The 15841-nt window shown below is 40.4% G+C and overlaps 1 protein-coding gene across 2 annotated transcripts in view; it reads left to right on the top strand.

Annotated features, from left to right (window-relative positions):
- The first annotated feature begins 6065 nt into the window (after nucleotides 1–6065).
- ABHD16A (abhydrolase domain containing 16A, phospholipase) overlaps nucleotides 6066–15841 on the top strand; it is a 46067-nt gene continuing 36291 nt past the window's right edge. Inside the window, exons 1-2 of one of the 2 annotated variants that reach the window (XM_087888135.1) lie at nucleotides 6066–6238; nucleotides 14766–14822. Coding sequence is in view for 1 of the 2 variants with exons in the window: in XM_034421542.2 (XP_034277433.1) it covers nucleotides 6107–6238; nucleotides 14766–14822 (189 nt within the window). In the remaining variant the exon portion in view is untranslated. The remainder of the gene's footprint in view (nucleotides 6239–14765; nucleotides 14823–15841) is intronic. The other variant, XM_034421542.2, reaches the window with a different exon arrangement.

Raw genomic sequence — 15841 nt, 5'->3', positions numbered from 1 at the left:
TTAAAATATAGTTTTTAAAAATATAGTTTTAAACCAGTTGTTTTGGGATTGCACCCAAGGTCCTGTTGCATTTTTTTTTTGCCACAGTCGTTCTACTTTTATTTGCTGATTTTTGTATTTTGTGATTTTTTTTCCCCCAGTTCTTTCTCTTCTAATCGGCAGTTTCCAGGTACTGGTATATACACTATCCAGTTTTTTTGTCTTATTGACCATTTTAAAGTCTGGGAAGTTATGTGACCAGTATTTGTTTGAATTATTATTACAATTAAATTATTCATATTCATTATTATCATTTACTTTTTTTATTTTATTAATTTATTATTTTATTTTATTTATTTTATTTATTGAATTTGTATACCGCCCTACTCCCGAAGGACTCAGGGCAGTGAACAGCCAGATAAAATACATATAATACAAATGTTAAAAAAGCATTAAAATACAATTAAATAATTGGCCCAGAAAACGAAATTTAAAACACCCCAAATTCATAAGACAAATTTAAAATTGAAGAATTTTAAAATTTTAAAAAGTTTAAAAGAGAGGTTAGGCCAGGCCGGCCTGCTGGAAAAGAAATGTTTTGATGGCACGGCGAAAAGCGCGCAGGTCCAGGATCCTCCGTATCTCCGGGGGGAGCTCGTTCCAGATGGCGGGTGCCCCCACAGAGAAGGCTCTCCCCCTGGGGACCGCCAGTCGACATTGTTTGGCCGATGGCACCCTGAGGAGATCCTCTCTATGGAAGCGTACTGGTCGGTGAGAGGCTACTCATTTCATTATTATGAAACAGGTAGTCCTCGAGTTACGACCACACAATTGAGCCCAAAATTTCTGTTGTTAAGTGAAACATTTGCTAAGTGAGTTTTACCCCATTTTATGACTTTGCTTGCCACAGTTGTTAAGTGAATCACTGCAGTCAGTAAGTTAGTAACCCGGTTGTTAAATGAATCTGGCTTCCCCTTTGACCTTTCTTGTCAGAAGGGGATCACATGACCTTGGGACACAGTACCGGTTATAATAATGAACCAGTTGCCAAGTATCTGAAAGCATGTTGTAACTGTGAAAATGGTCATAAATCACTTTTTTCAGGACCACTGTAACTTTGAACAGTCAGTAAATGAATTTTTGAATTTTCAGTAGAGAAATTCCCTGAAGATGGGCTCCAGCATGACTCTGAAAGCTCAGAAGATTAAATCTCTGGTCCCAGTGACCGATCCAAATTTGATTTATTTGTTTGTTTGTTTGTTTGTTTGTTTTGTCAAGCATGTATTTTATGACAGATACAAGTGTAAATTTAATTATAAATACATGGAAAGGATACAAATAAAAGAAAACATTAGGACAGGGACGGTAGGCACGCTGGTGCGCTTATGCATGCCCGTTACAGACCTCTTAGGAATGGGGTGAGGTCAACAGTAGACAGTCTAAGGTTAAAGTTTTGGGGATTTGGGGAAAAAAACCACAGAGTCGGGTAGTGCATTCCAGGCGTTGACCACGCTGTTACTGAAGTCGTATTTCCCGCAGTCTAGTTTGGATCGGTTTACCATGAGTTTGTATCTATTGTATGCTCTTGTATTGTTGTGGTTGAAGCTGAAGTATTCATTGGCTGGTAGGATATTGTAGCAGATGGTTTTATGTACTACGCTTAGGTCAGACCAAAGACGGCGAAGTTCTAAGTTGTCTAAGCCCAAAATTTCGAGTCTGGTGGCATAAGAATCTGGTATTTTGTTGCAAGCATCATTTTATTTTATTATTTTATTTTATTTTATTTTATTTTATTTTATTTTATTTTATTTTATTTTATTTTATTTTATTTTATTATTTTATTTTATTTTATTTTATTTTATTATTTTATTTATTTTCATTATTATTATATATCATTATTTTGCATCATTATCCTGGGGCACGTATATATGACTTCATCCATGACTAAATGAACTGTTGTAAGTCAAGGACTACCTGTACATTGCGCAGTCAGACAAATGTTTAGATTATTATTATTATTATCCACTTGATATTTTCAATTCTGTAGTTCTGACCACCCTTAAGCAATTTAGAAGTTCCTGTTTGAACAAATAATACATGGCTCTGCCAGTTAGCTTGGGGTCCCAATGGGGGAATATCAATTCACCATGATCCCACTTCCCCTTCATTTCCTGTCCTCCAGGGGTGGGTTCTACTTACCTTTACTACTGGTTAGCAATGGGATTGCACGCACATGCGCGAAGCGTACATTGCTTCTGCACATGCGCAGATCGTCAATGACAACATTCGGGGTGGGGGGCGGGGCCTCCTGCCGGTTTTACTACCGGTTCTTGCGAACCGGTCCGAACCGGGGGCAACCCACCACTGCTGTCCTCTCCATCTTTTAATTAGACCATGGTGTTCTGGATTATATTATTTATTTATGCTTTTCGTTTATATTTATTTATTTATTTATTTATTTATTTATTTATTTATTTATTTATTTATTTATTTATTTATTTATTTATTTATTTATTTATTTATTTATTAGATTTATATCCCGCCCTTCTCCCCGAAGGGACTCAGGGCGGTGAACAGCCGAGAATTAAAATAACATACAATATAAAAGTTAAAAGAATTAAAAATAAATTAAATTAAACGACCACCCCAATTTAAAACCCCTAGCAATACAATTTAAAAAAAACCTAAAACCTATTCAGGCCAGGCCGGCTTGCTGAAATAAAAACGTCTTCAGGGCCTTACGGAAAGTGAAAAAAATAATTTTTTTATCACCGTAAGCCTCCCCGAATGTCCTTGAGGCAAGATGGGTGGCCTTAAGATACAGAAGGATCTTGACAGATTTGAACATTGGACCCTATTTAACAAAATGAAAGTCAATGTTGAAAAAAGTAAGGTTCTACATTTAGGCAAGAAAAACAAAATGCACAGGTATACATTGGGTGCTACCTGGCTCAACAGTAGTAACTGTGGGGGGGATCTTGGAGTCCTAGTGGACAACCATTTAGATACGAGCCAGCAGTGTGCTGCAGCTGCCAAAAAAAGCCAACACAGTTCTAGGCTGCATTAACAGAGGGATAGAATCAAGATCACGTGAAGTGTTAATATACTTTATAATGCCTTGGTAAGGCCACACTTGGAATACTGCATTTAGTTTTGGTCGCCACGATGTAAAAAAAGATGTGGAGACTCTAGAAAGAGTGCAGGGAAGAGCAACAAAGATGATTAGGGGACTGGAGGCTAAAACATATGAAGAATGGTTGCTGAAATTGGGTATGTCTAGTTTAATGAAAAAAAGGACTAGGGGAGATATGATTGCAGTCTTCCAATATCTCAGGGGCTGCCGCAAAGAAAAGAGAGTTAAGCTATTCTCCAAAGTACCTGAGGGCAGGACAAGAAGCAATGGGTGGGAACTAATCAAGGAGAGAAGCTAGAACGAAGGAGAAATTTCCTGATAGAAAAATTAATCAGTGGAACAACTTCCCTCCAGAAGTTGTGAATGATCCAACACTGGAAGTTTTTAAGAAGATATTGGATAACCATTTGTCTGGAATGGTATAGGGTTTCCTAACTGATCAGGGGTTTGGACTTGAAGATTTCAAGACCACTTCCAATTCTGTTATTCTGTTAAATTCTATAAATGAATGAATGAATGAATCAATCAATATTGATAGCTGATATTAGTTTACTTCCAAAAGAATAGAACAGACTCCTGCCAATGATAGACAGATATTTTATTACTTCTCCATGCTAGTCCGAGAGAACTGACAATTCCCAAGGATGGTTTTAGGAGGTCAAAAAGTTATTGCTTTCTCTCTCCTTGGAGCATTCTGTAAGTCTCAGTTTTATCTGTGGAATATCTAGCTGATATTCAGAACTCTATAGTTCACTGTGCAAAATATCTAGTCCTGACAAAACACTGGTCATACAAGAAAATCAACCTGTTAGTCATGGACACATGATGAAATATGTTTGGTATGCATGATTCACTTTTCCATTTTTACAACCAGGAGGAAGTTGGGAGGGATCCCCATTTCCTTTTCTTGTCGAACAACAAACAACAGGAGCTGAGGTTTTTTTTTTTTTTAAAGAGCCCTGTTGGTTAAAATATGATATACAGGTAGTCCTCGACTTACGACCACAATTGAGTCCAAATTTTCTGTTTCTAAACGAGACACTTGTTAAATGAATTTTGCTCCATTTTACGACTTTCCTTACCACAGCTGTTAAGTGAATCCCTGCAGTTGTTAAGTTATCAATACAGTTGTTAAGTGAACCTGGCTTCCCCATTGACTTTGCTTGTCAGAAGGTCGTAAAAGGGGATCACATGACCCTGAGACACTGCAACCGTCATAAATACGAGTCAGTTGCCAAGCAGCTGAATACTGATCATGTGACAATGGGGATACTGCAAAGGTCGTGTGAAAAATGGTCATAAATCACTTTTTTTCCATGCTGCGGTTAACTTCGAACGGTCACTAAACAAACTGTTGTAAGTTGAGGACTACCTGTATTTTAGTCCTGCCCTACTGAATGCTAGGTATTGAAGTCCAACTGGAGAACATCATCATACTAGAAAAAGTTATTTTAATTATTACGTATTTTAGAGCTCATTCAAACAGTGTGTTTATTTCATCAATGAATATATATGACTAAATAGCTTACAATATTAAAATGAATAAAAATACGGATTAAATAAGGATTTCATTTGCTTTTTTTTTTCCCAGCCATATCACACCACTGACTCCTGTTTAGCTTACAGTTCATCAAGACCTCCCGATCTTTTCCATATGTACTCTTGCCCAGTATGATGCCTCTCCCCTGTCCTACTACAGATAGCCCTCAACTTATAAAAGTTCATTTAGTGACCATTCGAAGTTATAACAGCACTGAAAAAGTCACTTGTGAATATTTTTCACACCTACCCTGTTTTCCCCAAAATAAGACATCCCCTGATAATAAGCCCAATCAGGCTTTTGAGTGCATGGCAATAAGGCCAAGTGCTTATTTCAGGGTTCAAAAAAATATAAGACAGGGTCTTATTTTCGGGGAAACACGGTATGACCAGTGGTGGGTTCCTCCCGGTTTCGTCCGGTTCCGCCGAGCCGGTAGTGGTGACGATATGACATCACCGAACCAGTTCTGCCCCCCCCACTCCTGCCCCCTCCGCCCCCCCGTGTTATTTTTACCTTTTATTTGGCCCCACCCCCAATCTATTGCTGCCTCCTGAGTCCCAACTGATCGGCTAGAAGGAAAAAAACTCAAATGAGTAGACCGGTGCCTGCAAAAATAAATGGGTAGACTGGTGCCTCCAAAAACAAATGAGTAGACTGGTGCCTCCAAAAACAAATGAGTAGATGGGTGCCTGCAAAAATAAATGGGTAGACCGGTGCCTCCAAAAACAAATGAGTAGATCGGTACAGCTCTGCAAGCAGTTAAATGCCTGGTAGACCAATACCTCTGCTAAATCCTAAAGAATTGTCACATGACCACCAATCCACACCTACAAAATAAGCCATGCCCACAGAACCGGTAGTAAAAAATTTTAGAACCCACCCCTGGGTATGACCATTGCAGCATCCCCATGTTCACGTGATTTACATCCGAATGCTTGACAAGTGGCTCACATTTATGATGTTTGCAGTGTCCTGGGGTCATGTGATTCCCTTTTTGTGACTTTCTGACAAGCAAAGTCAACGGGGAAACTAGATTCACTTAATAACCGTGTTACTAATTTAAGAACTGCCGTGATTCACTTAACAAATGTGGTTAGAAAAGTCGTAAAATGGGGCAAAACTCAGTTAACAAATTTCTCACTTAATGCAAATTTTGGGCTCAATTGTGGTCGTAAATTGAGGACTACCTGTACACTCATCTTTTTACTTTTTCCTGTCCAAAAAAACCCCACCGGATTTTGCATTGAAATAAAATGCTACCGGTATTCCTGTCTCATCGCCTGAAGGGGGAGCTACATCAAGGACCAGATGCTGTCATTGCGGTTTTTTTTTAAAAAAAAGGCTACGGAGTTTTTGACCCTCCTTCCTTCCCGTACAGAACCAGGAAGTATAGTTTCCCTGGCTTCCCCACCCACTTTCCCGCGCTGCTACCCGGCTTTAGGTCCTTCCCCAAGATGGCGAAGCTGTTGAGCTGCGTACTGGGGCCTCGGTTGTACCGAGTTTACCGGGAACGAAGCCCCGCCAGATCGCGCCGACTCAGGGCTGAACCAGACGATGGGTCCCAATCCTCCTTGGACCCTTCTTGGGTGAGCCCGCTAACTTTTGACGTCCCCCCTTGAGATAGTTGGTATCGCCCACGTCACCCTTTATAGATGCTGGGAGGGGGGAGGTGAGCGAAACCATTATTGAACCCGGACGGGGGGGGGACGTTCCTGGACACTAACCTGCAAGAAAGGGACCTAATGAAGACAGCGTGCAATTGAAGAATTGGGTCGCTTGCAAGCTGGTTTAAGGGGAGAACAAACTCAACCCTTATTTGAGGGTCCAGAGAGAAAAATGCAAAGCAGAAAGTGAATAGCCCGGTTAAAAATAGCATATATATTTTTTGCAGGCGATTAACAAATCTTTCTGGTTTTTTTTTTGCAAAACTGCCCTTTTCTGAAAAGAGGTGTGTGTATGTATGTATGTTAATGTGAGTGATGCACTTGCAGGTTGACATACAGCAGCGCTGCAATGGCAAAAGCGTATAAAAGGTCGTATACTGCCTGCTATGCATCTAAAAATGACCTCTCCTTCAGTTTTAAAGTTTTGTGTGTGTCTTTCTCCTGCAGAACCTTCCAAACAGCTTGCGATCCTATAAGAACCAAAGCTGTAAATAAAACAGCTTTTATTAAGCATTGTTTCAGGGCATACATGGAACCCGACAATCTCAACCAAATGTTTCTGGTAACCCAATGAGTTTTCTTGGCAACCTAGTAAAGCTTGGGATTTTATTCCAAAATTTCTGAGATGAAAATCCAGAAATGGATGCCATCACTGAGAATTTTATTTGCTGGGTATGATTAGGCTGGCTGCCTCCTACTTTTATTCAGGGTCTTTCAAAGAGGGGATGGTAGTAAGGACTGTTGTCCGTCCGTCCCTCCATCCTTGGGGGAATATTTCATAGGGGGGTAATAGAAATAAATGCTATGCATATTACTTTGAAAAAAGGATGAGATAAAAAGTAAAGAAACAAATAGGAAAAATATGTGTAGCTCAGTGTTGTAATGACTCGCACATACCTGCTAGTCGTTCCTGACTCTAGGGGGCGGTGCTCATCTCCGTTTCAAAGCTGAAGAGCCAGTGCTGTCCGAAGACGTCTCCGTGGTCATGTGGCCAGCATGGCTAAACACCAAAGGCTCACGGAACACTGTTACCTTCCCACCAAAGGTGGTCCCTATTTTTCTACTTGCATTTTTTACATGCCATCGAACTGCTAGGTTGGCAGAAGCTGGGATAAGTAACGGGAGCTCACCCCGTTATGTGGCGCTAGGGATTCAAACTGCTGAACTGCCGACCTTTCGATCGACAAGCTCAGCGTCTTAGCCACTGAGCACCAAGGGCCCCTCAAATGGGAAGTTGGAATGCATAACCAGAAAAAGAGCCTTTCCTCTCTTAAGAACAGACTCTTAGGACTTTTAATAGTTTTAAAAACTGTGTCCCTTAGCAACTTAAGATCTTTCCATGATTCATTTATTGGCTGAGACAAGCTTTTCTGTGGTAGCCCCTGCCCTATGGAGCATTGTCCTCTGAAGTTAGGCAGGCTTCCCACCCTTTGGTAAAGCTTTGAAGGCCTGAATTTCCTTCCAAACACTGGGATAAGATTGGATAATTTGCACATTAGAAGGCTGAATGGCTGCCAGGTCTTTGTTCTTTGAAACATTTTAAGCTATTTGGTTTTATAGTTTTCATATTGTGTGTGTTGTTTTAACTTTTAATTGGGAGCCGCCCAGAGTTGGTTAGTAGAAGATAGTCGGCTGTATAAATGTTCTAAATAGATAAATAAATACAGTAGTTTGCCTGGAGGTTGTATTCTGAACAAACTGAAATGCCATAATAAAAATACTTAAATTCTAATCACCCAGGCTTGAATGGGGAGTGTGTCAGGGCAGTAACCCTCGTAAAACTATCACTTTCCAGAAGATGTTGCAATAACATTCTCAAAGTCACTTTTTGGTCACAGAATCTGCCTCGATCTTGGTAGTAAGAGCCAGCACTAACAATACCAACAAGCTGCAAAATTTGTTCTTAAATATGTAAGTGACGCCTCCTAAACCTCAGAGGACTCTTTCCATGTTGATTTGGCTGCCTTAATTAGTGTTGTTGTTAGACACCCAACTCCATCAGTCTCTGTGATGATGAAAACACTCCGTATGGGGATTTCTGTTTTAGTATCCGAGTGACACATGGCCTTTTGGTTCATTCAGGGCAGCACTTCTAATTCTTCGCCATATACGTCATATAATATTCAGTTTGCTCTTTCTCCTTAATTGCTAACATTAATCTATTCATTTCTGCACATTCTAATATTTTCCTTATCACCTTCTCCTCAGTAGGAATCTCTCCACTTTTCCAATGTTGTGCATATACAATTCTAGCTGCAGTTAGTATATGAATAATTAAATATACATCCTCTTTATTATAGGTTTCCGGTAAAAGTCCTAACAGAAATATTTCTGGTTTCAACTCAATACGATGTTGTTTCATCTCTTCCAACCATGTCTTAATTTTTTCCCAGTACTTCTTTGCTTCTTCACATACCCACCACATATGATAGTAAGATCCCGGTAGTTGATGACACTTCCAACATTTAGCTGATTTATCTTTAAACATCTTTGCCAACCTCGCCGGTAGTAAATGCCATCTGTAAAACATCTTATACAAATTCTCTTTTTATGCAGTCACTTGATAGTTTTCTTAGCAATATTTTTTGGAAGGTGTTTATCATTCCATGAGAGAGAGAGAGAGACTGTCCCAAAGTCACCTGGCTGACTTTATGCCTAGGGCAGGATCAGAATTCAGAGAATTCAGAATTCACTAGAGCCTGTTTGGTCTAGTGATTAAGGCATTGGACTAGAAACCAAGAGACAGTGAGTTCTAGTCCCACCTTAGATATGAAAGCCCGCTGAATAATTTTGGGCCAGTTACTTTTTCTTTGCTCAGCTCACCTTACTGGGTTGTTGTGGGAGAAATAGAAGGAGGAAGGAGTATTAGCTTGCCACCTTGAATTACAGGTAGTCGGTAGTGCTGAAATGAGTAAATTGACATTTGAAATTAGAGGACAAGAAGATAAACAATATTATAAGATATGCGATTTATTTTATTAATGGCTAGATAATAAAACATGGAAATGAAACATGAAATGAATGTTATAATATTTGAAAATAATTTTTATGAAACGATAAAGCCATAGTTAAATAAATGATAAATGAGGATACTTATTTGTTTGATAATATAAGAAATTAGATAATTAGTAAATTTTGAATATGGGGATGAAGCACAAAAGACTTGTAACCGACCGACACACTGTTTGCAATTGTAATGGATGATGGATTTATGTTTTATGTTTTGTTTAAAAATAAAAAAAATTCTTAAAAAAAAGGAATTAGAAGTAGTCTGACTTACGACTACAATCGAGCCCAAACTTTATGTTTGCTAAGTGAGAAATTTGTTGAGCGAATTTTGCCCCATTTTACGACTTTTCTTGCCACGTTTCTTAAGTGAATTATTGCGGTTGTAAATGAGGAACACGGTTGTTAAGTGAATTTGGCTTCCCTCGTGGACTTTGCTTGTCAGAAGATTGTAAAAGGGGATCACATGAGCCCGGGGACATTGTAACCATCATAAATACGAGTCAGTTGTCAAGCATCCGAATATAAATCATGTGGCAGTGGGGATGCTGCAATGGTCATAAGTATAAAAAATGGTCATAAGTCACTTTATTCAGTTCCGTTGTAACTTCGAACAGTCACTAAATGAACTGTTGTAAGTCGAGGACTACCTGTATTTATAAAATAAAGGCAAAATATAAATAAATTCACAGTCTCTCAGTTTCTAGCCTAGTGTCTTTAACCACTGCACCAAACTGTCTGTCTTTTTATTGGTGGGTGTGTGTAAAAATTAGACTCAGAGGCGCTATATATATTTCCAGAATTTCAGATAGCAGGGTTAGATCTTCTGTCAGAAATTTTGAAGGCTGCTAGATCATAAATTGCATCCCAGAGTTGGAAAATGCTGAAGTCAAAAATAGAAGAATCTGGATGGGAAAGGGCAGGTGTACATGTTTACATTTTGTCAATATGGGGGAGGTAGCAGGTAGATTGTGGGCACAGATTACATGCCATTCATAGCTGCATATATGTCTATGATCATCAACCTAGAGCAATAGCACTTAGACTTGTATACTGCTCCATAGTGCTTTTACAACTCTCTCTAAGCAATTTTACAGAGTCAGCACATTGCCCCCAATGTGTCTTCATTTTATACTGACCTTGAAAGTATGCAAGGCTGAGTCAACCTCGAGCCGGTCAGGATCGAACTCTAGACTGTGGGCAGAGTTAGTTTGCAATATTGCATTCTAACCACTGCGCACGACCAGGGCTGTTGGTGATGACAGTGATAGATCCGTTTATGTTAACTGTTATATCTCTTATATGTTATCTGTTATAGAGAACCAGTTTAGTATAGTGCTTCAGGGTAGAAAGCAAGAGACTGAGGCTTCTAGTTTCACCTTGGGCACAAAGCCAGCTGGTGACGTTGGGCCAATTGCTCTGTGTCAGCCCAAGGAAGAAGGAAGAGCAAACCACTAAAAATTTTGCCAAGAAAACTGCAGGGACCTGTCCAGGAAGTAACTCAGACTCATAAACTGATTCGAAGTCACATGTACCACCACCACCCCCAAAGCCCCCCCTCCCCCATATTAGTTGCAATAGTATTATGGGTTAGAATCACCATTTTTGCAGCACAACATCTTGTGTGAGGATGAGTGTGTTACCAACAGGACGTTAAGGAAAGGAATACGAATCTTATTCCCTTAATCTTGACTCTTTCTTCCCTGTCACTGCAGAATATTGTATAAAAAAAGAGAATATAAAAGTGACAGATCATAAGAAAAACTGTTAAAAGTTACCAGGAAGGAAAAAAGCGATTTAAACCAAGTATGCTGTTGGTGTTTGGTTTATTTTATTTATTTCATCAAATTTATAAAGGTGCCCATCTGCGTAAAAGCTCACAAATAATTAAAAACAGTATAAAAAGCAGAAAACCAATAGTACAAAAAAAACAACAACACCCATATAAAATCAGGGGGAAAAATTATAGGTGGCTCAGTGGCTAAGACGGTGAGCTTGTCGATCGAAAGGTCGGCAGTTCAGCGGTTCGAATCCCTAGTGCCGTGTAATGGGGTGAGCTCCTGTTACTTGTCCCAGCTTCTGCCAACCTAGCAGTTCGAAAGCATGTAAAAAATGCAAGTAGAAAAATAGGGACCATCTTTGGTGGGAAGGTAACAGCGTTCCGTGCGCTTTTGGCATTTAGTCATGACCTAACATGACCCATATGACCACGGAGACATCTTTGGACAGCGCTGGCTCTTCGGCTTTGAAACGGAGATGAGCACCGCCCCCTAGAGTTGGGAACGACTAGCACATATGTGCGAGGGGAACCTTTACCTTACCTTTTTAATCAACTTCCTCCATAACAGTCAATACAGCCAATGCAAAGTCTCTACCATACTTCCAGCTCCCCGCACCTGTTGGCAAAACCATGTTTTTAAGGCCTTATGCCTCCTAAACCAGACATACTCGTTGCATAGGGATTGAGGTTCAGTTACCATCATCTGTCAACTGCAGCACTGAGATTTATGTTCTGTTTCTGACGGGAGGGAGTCACGAGGTTAAGAAAGACAAGATGAATGCTATACAGCAGCTAATTAATTTATTACAACAAAGCTTTGTAAGACCAGGAATCAGGAATGAAAGGGCAGCTCAGCAGATGTGATGGTGCAAAAACACAGATTTTCTTGAGATAAAACCGCTCCATCAGAGTAGGCAACCTCTTGTCTTCTTAGATGTGGTTAGTAGGTTTTACTGTAGCAATCCCTGGTTATCAACCTTGGTAGATTGAGAGGCTGTATAGCTGGACCATTTTGCCAAGTCTTGAATTATTTTATCAAGGAAAGTATTTATTTCCAGTGGTGTTGGTTTTTATTTTCCTTTTTCTTCCTGCATTAAATTCAGAACCTTGAACCTTCTCAGCAACACAAAAGAGAAGAAAACAGAAAAGTTTTGCTTCCTGTAGGTCAGGGGTCAGCAACCTTAAAACACTCAAAAGAACCATTTGGAACCTTTTCCCACAGAAAAGAAAACACCGGGAGCCACAAAAACCTTTTGACATCTAAAATGAAGATAATATTGCATATATTATTTTTTTACATTTATGCTATGTATAAAAGAACTATAGTGTGTTGCATTTATGCAATCAATGAACTGCTACAGAGAAAATATTTTTTTTATTTCTGCATGCAACAAAAACATTTGAACTCCCAAAAAAAAGATGAGTCAAAAAGCTCAATAAATTGCGTGCAATTATCCTTGTATGATTGTGGTAATCATTTGTAAATTGGGAACTGAGCAGTTGCAAAGCCCAGGTATTTAACAAGCTTCAGGCTTAGTCTATTGGAAATATCCCCAGTGAACACAGTAAATTACCCTCCTAGAAATATTCCCAAAAGCATAAATCCTGGAGTCAGAGGTTCAATTGTGCTTTCTCCAAAGCCCCTGAGCTCTTGTTACCAATCTTATAACAATAATAAAAGACCTGTGCTTGACCTTTTTACATTGGTATCTTAATTACATAGGGGGGGTGGGGGGGGGAAGAAGCTTGTAAGAGAGAAGGGATATGAATTAGAAAGTTGGAAATATTTTTTCTACGGTAGTTTCCTTCCCAGATCTTCTAGCTCTTAAAATGTCCCAGATTGCCAGCCCAACATTTATGGGGATTCTAGAAGGTATATATATCCACCGCACCAAGAGGTTGGAAAAATATCATTTAAATCAGGGGTTTCAAACTCGATTTCATTGAGGGCCACATCAGGGTTGTGTTTTATCTCGGGGGGGGGCAGAGTGGGCATGGCCAGGGTGAGCATGGTCAGCTAGACGTCACTCGGGTGATGTCACACTGTGCTGGCCGAGCGCTCTGCCTCCTGCAGACAGTCTCCTGCAACCCTCTGCCAGGGAAAACAGAGCTTGGGAGTATCACCCGTGGCCCTCACAAGATCAGTTTTCAGCTGCGATGATCTCCTGGAACCCTCTGCCATTGAAAATGGAGCTCGGGAGGGCCGCACGCAGCCCTCCCGAGCTCCGTTTTCCCTGGCAGAGGCCCCGCAGGCTGGTCCTTCTCTGTTTCCAGGGCGGCCTTTTGGGCCAGATCTAAGCACCCCGCGGGACGGATCCGGCCCCCGGGCCTTGAGTTTAACACCCCTGATCTAAATGATCTTGTGCAAGCAACATATTGTTCGACAGGATGATACACACAAGATAGGTGAAAATGAGTTTTGCAGGGGAAGTCTAAAATACATACCCGTATCTTTTTTTCCCCCTCTAGGGAACAAAGGGCAAAATGCTTGAGATTACTGCATATAATTTCAGAAATAATGCTTTGCAAATCTTTTGATGCTTGCGCAAGGAATTCTTGCTCATCTGCCAGGTTTACCTTATTGCTACTGTCATTCAGGCAGACAGTAGCTTGTGTGCGGATTACACATGGCTTTAGAAAGAGTTGTAAAGTGCCAGGGGCCAGCTTTACATATTAGCAGGCGGTCTTTGATCCTAAAATGAATAGGATGTCTGAACCCCAGATTACCACTCTATGGCTAAGACGGGAACAGATGCTTTCCCTCCCCCCCAAGTTAATATGGACCCCACTTTTCATTTTTAGCTTCCTTTTTTCTTCTGAGGGTTGCAGAGTCCGGTGATCTACCAGCACCACAGGGGATAAAGTGGAAAGCTTATTTGTTGCTCACTTTTGGTCTTTTTAGATGTTGGAGAAGATTTCAAGATGCAAAATATTTGTTGGGGGAAACCTTGATCTGGGGATTCCCTAGGAGTCAGAAAAAAAATGGGTGTTGCTAGTTATGGAGCATATAAACAGAAATATAAAGCATGAGGCATAAATTGCACAGAACTGGGCAGAGGTTGGAATTGAACTACAGGTAGATCTCTGGTTGATTTGTAGGATTTCTGACTTGCAGTTGTTTTAACAGTAGCGATTTGGAAAACCAGTTCCATAGTAATGCAGATCCAGGCTTGTGTTGGTGGATATGATTAACCCTGGCCTGTGGCTCATAGAACTCCATAGCTATTTTCCCCTTCTCCATATATTACTATTTTTCATTGGTTTTCAGAGAGTAGACCTCAGCCCATTACATGTCCATGCCAGCCTCAGAAATGTAAAATTAAGAACCAGCCATTTTGTGTAACTTGCTGCATGACATGTAGCAATAGCACTTCGACTTATATACAGACCTCTCTTAAGCGGTTTACAGAGTCAGCATTTTGCCCCCTAACAACCTGGATCCTCATTTTACCCACCTCGGAAGGATAGAAGGCTGAGTCAACCTTGAGCCTGGTGAGATTCGAACTGCCAAATTGCAGGCAGCTGGCAGTCATCAGAAGTAGCCTGCAGTACTGGACTCTAACCACTGCGCCACCGCGGTTCTTCGCTATAAAGTTGATAGTTGGGTTGGTTGGTTGATAACTTGAAAACCAAGCTCAGCAAATGTCTTGTTTCTTTCAACAGGAATCGTATTACCAGCCACGGACCCTTGAAAAACATGCAGACAGCATCCTCGCGCTGGTGAGTGCCTCCTCCATTTCATTTTGGGGAGAGGGAGATAGAGGAAAATAACAACCTCACAGTCTAGAGTGATTTGTACACGTTTGTGCTTGTGCAAGTCACATTCCAGACTGATCCTCCTCAAAGAAGAAAAAAACATTTTGTTGTAACTATTTCGCCATTTTCTCTGTTTTCTTTTCCCCCTGTATAATATTACAGATACTCCTTGACTTATGACCACAATTTAGCCTAAATTTTCCACTTTCTAAACAAGACCGTTTTTAAGTGAGTTTTGCCCCATTTTACAACCTTTTCTTGCCACCGTTGTTAAGCGAATCACTGCTGTTGTTAAGTTAGTAACATGGTTGTTAAGTGAATCTGGCTTCCCTATTGATTTTTTTTGACAGAAGGTCGCAAAAGGGGATCACATGACACTGGAACACTGCAGCTGTCATAAATACATGCCAATTGCCAAGCGTCTGAATTTTGATCACATGACCATCAGGTCATAAGCGTGCAACGGTTGTAAGTGTGTAAAACGGTCATAAGTCACTTTTTTTAGTGCTGTTATAACTTTGTTTGGTCACTGAATGAATGGTTGTAAGTCAAGGACTACCAGTAGAGTATATCAGAAAAGGATATCTTAAATATTTTCTGTCAGACCCTTTCTCCAGGCTCTACACTTCGACGCAGGTTTTACAGCTGTTAAATAAGTGTAAAATAACCTTCATCACACTTGGATTAGAACATTTTCTCTTAGGCAGTGGTGAAATTCAAACATTTTCCCTACTGGTTCTGTGGGCATGGCTTGGTGGACGTGGCTTGGTCATGTGACCGAGTGGGCGTGGCTGCACAACTGACTCACACACAATGTAAAAGCAGCTGGACTTCACACAAAATAGCCCCTGCAACAAGCAGGAACCTCACAGAGTCAAAGAGCTCAAAAACCAACCATCACACTTTACAGAAAAATAACACAAAAGCTGCACAACTGACTCACACACCATGCAAAAACAGCTGGACTTCACACAAAATGGCCC

This window comes from Pantherophis guttatus, chromosome 2, assembly GCF_059756535.1.
Source record: "Pantherophis guttatus breed Tessera chromosome 2, ASM5975653v1, whole genome shotgun sequence".
Taxonomy (NCBI): Eukaryota; Metazoa; Chordata; class Lepidosauria; order Squamata; family Colubridae; genus Pantherophis; species Pantherophis guttatus.
Note: the sequence above shows the minus strand (reverse complement) of the source record. Positions and strands in the feature narration are given on the sequence as shown.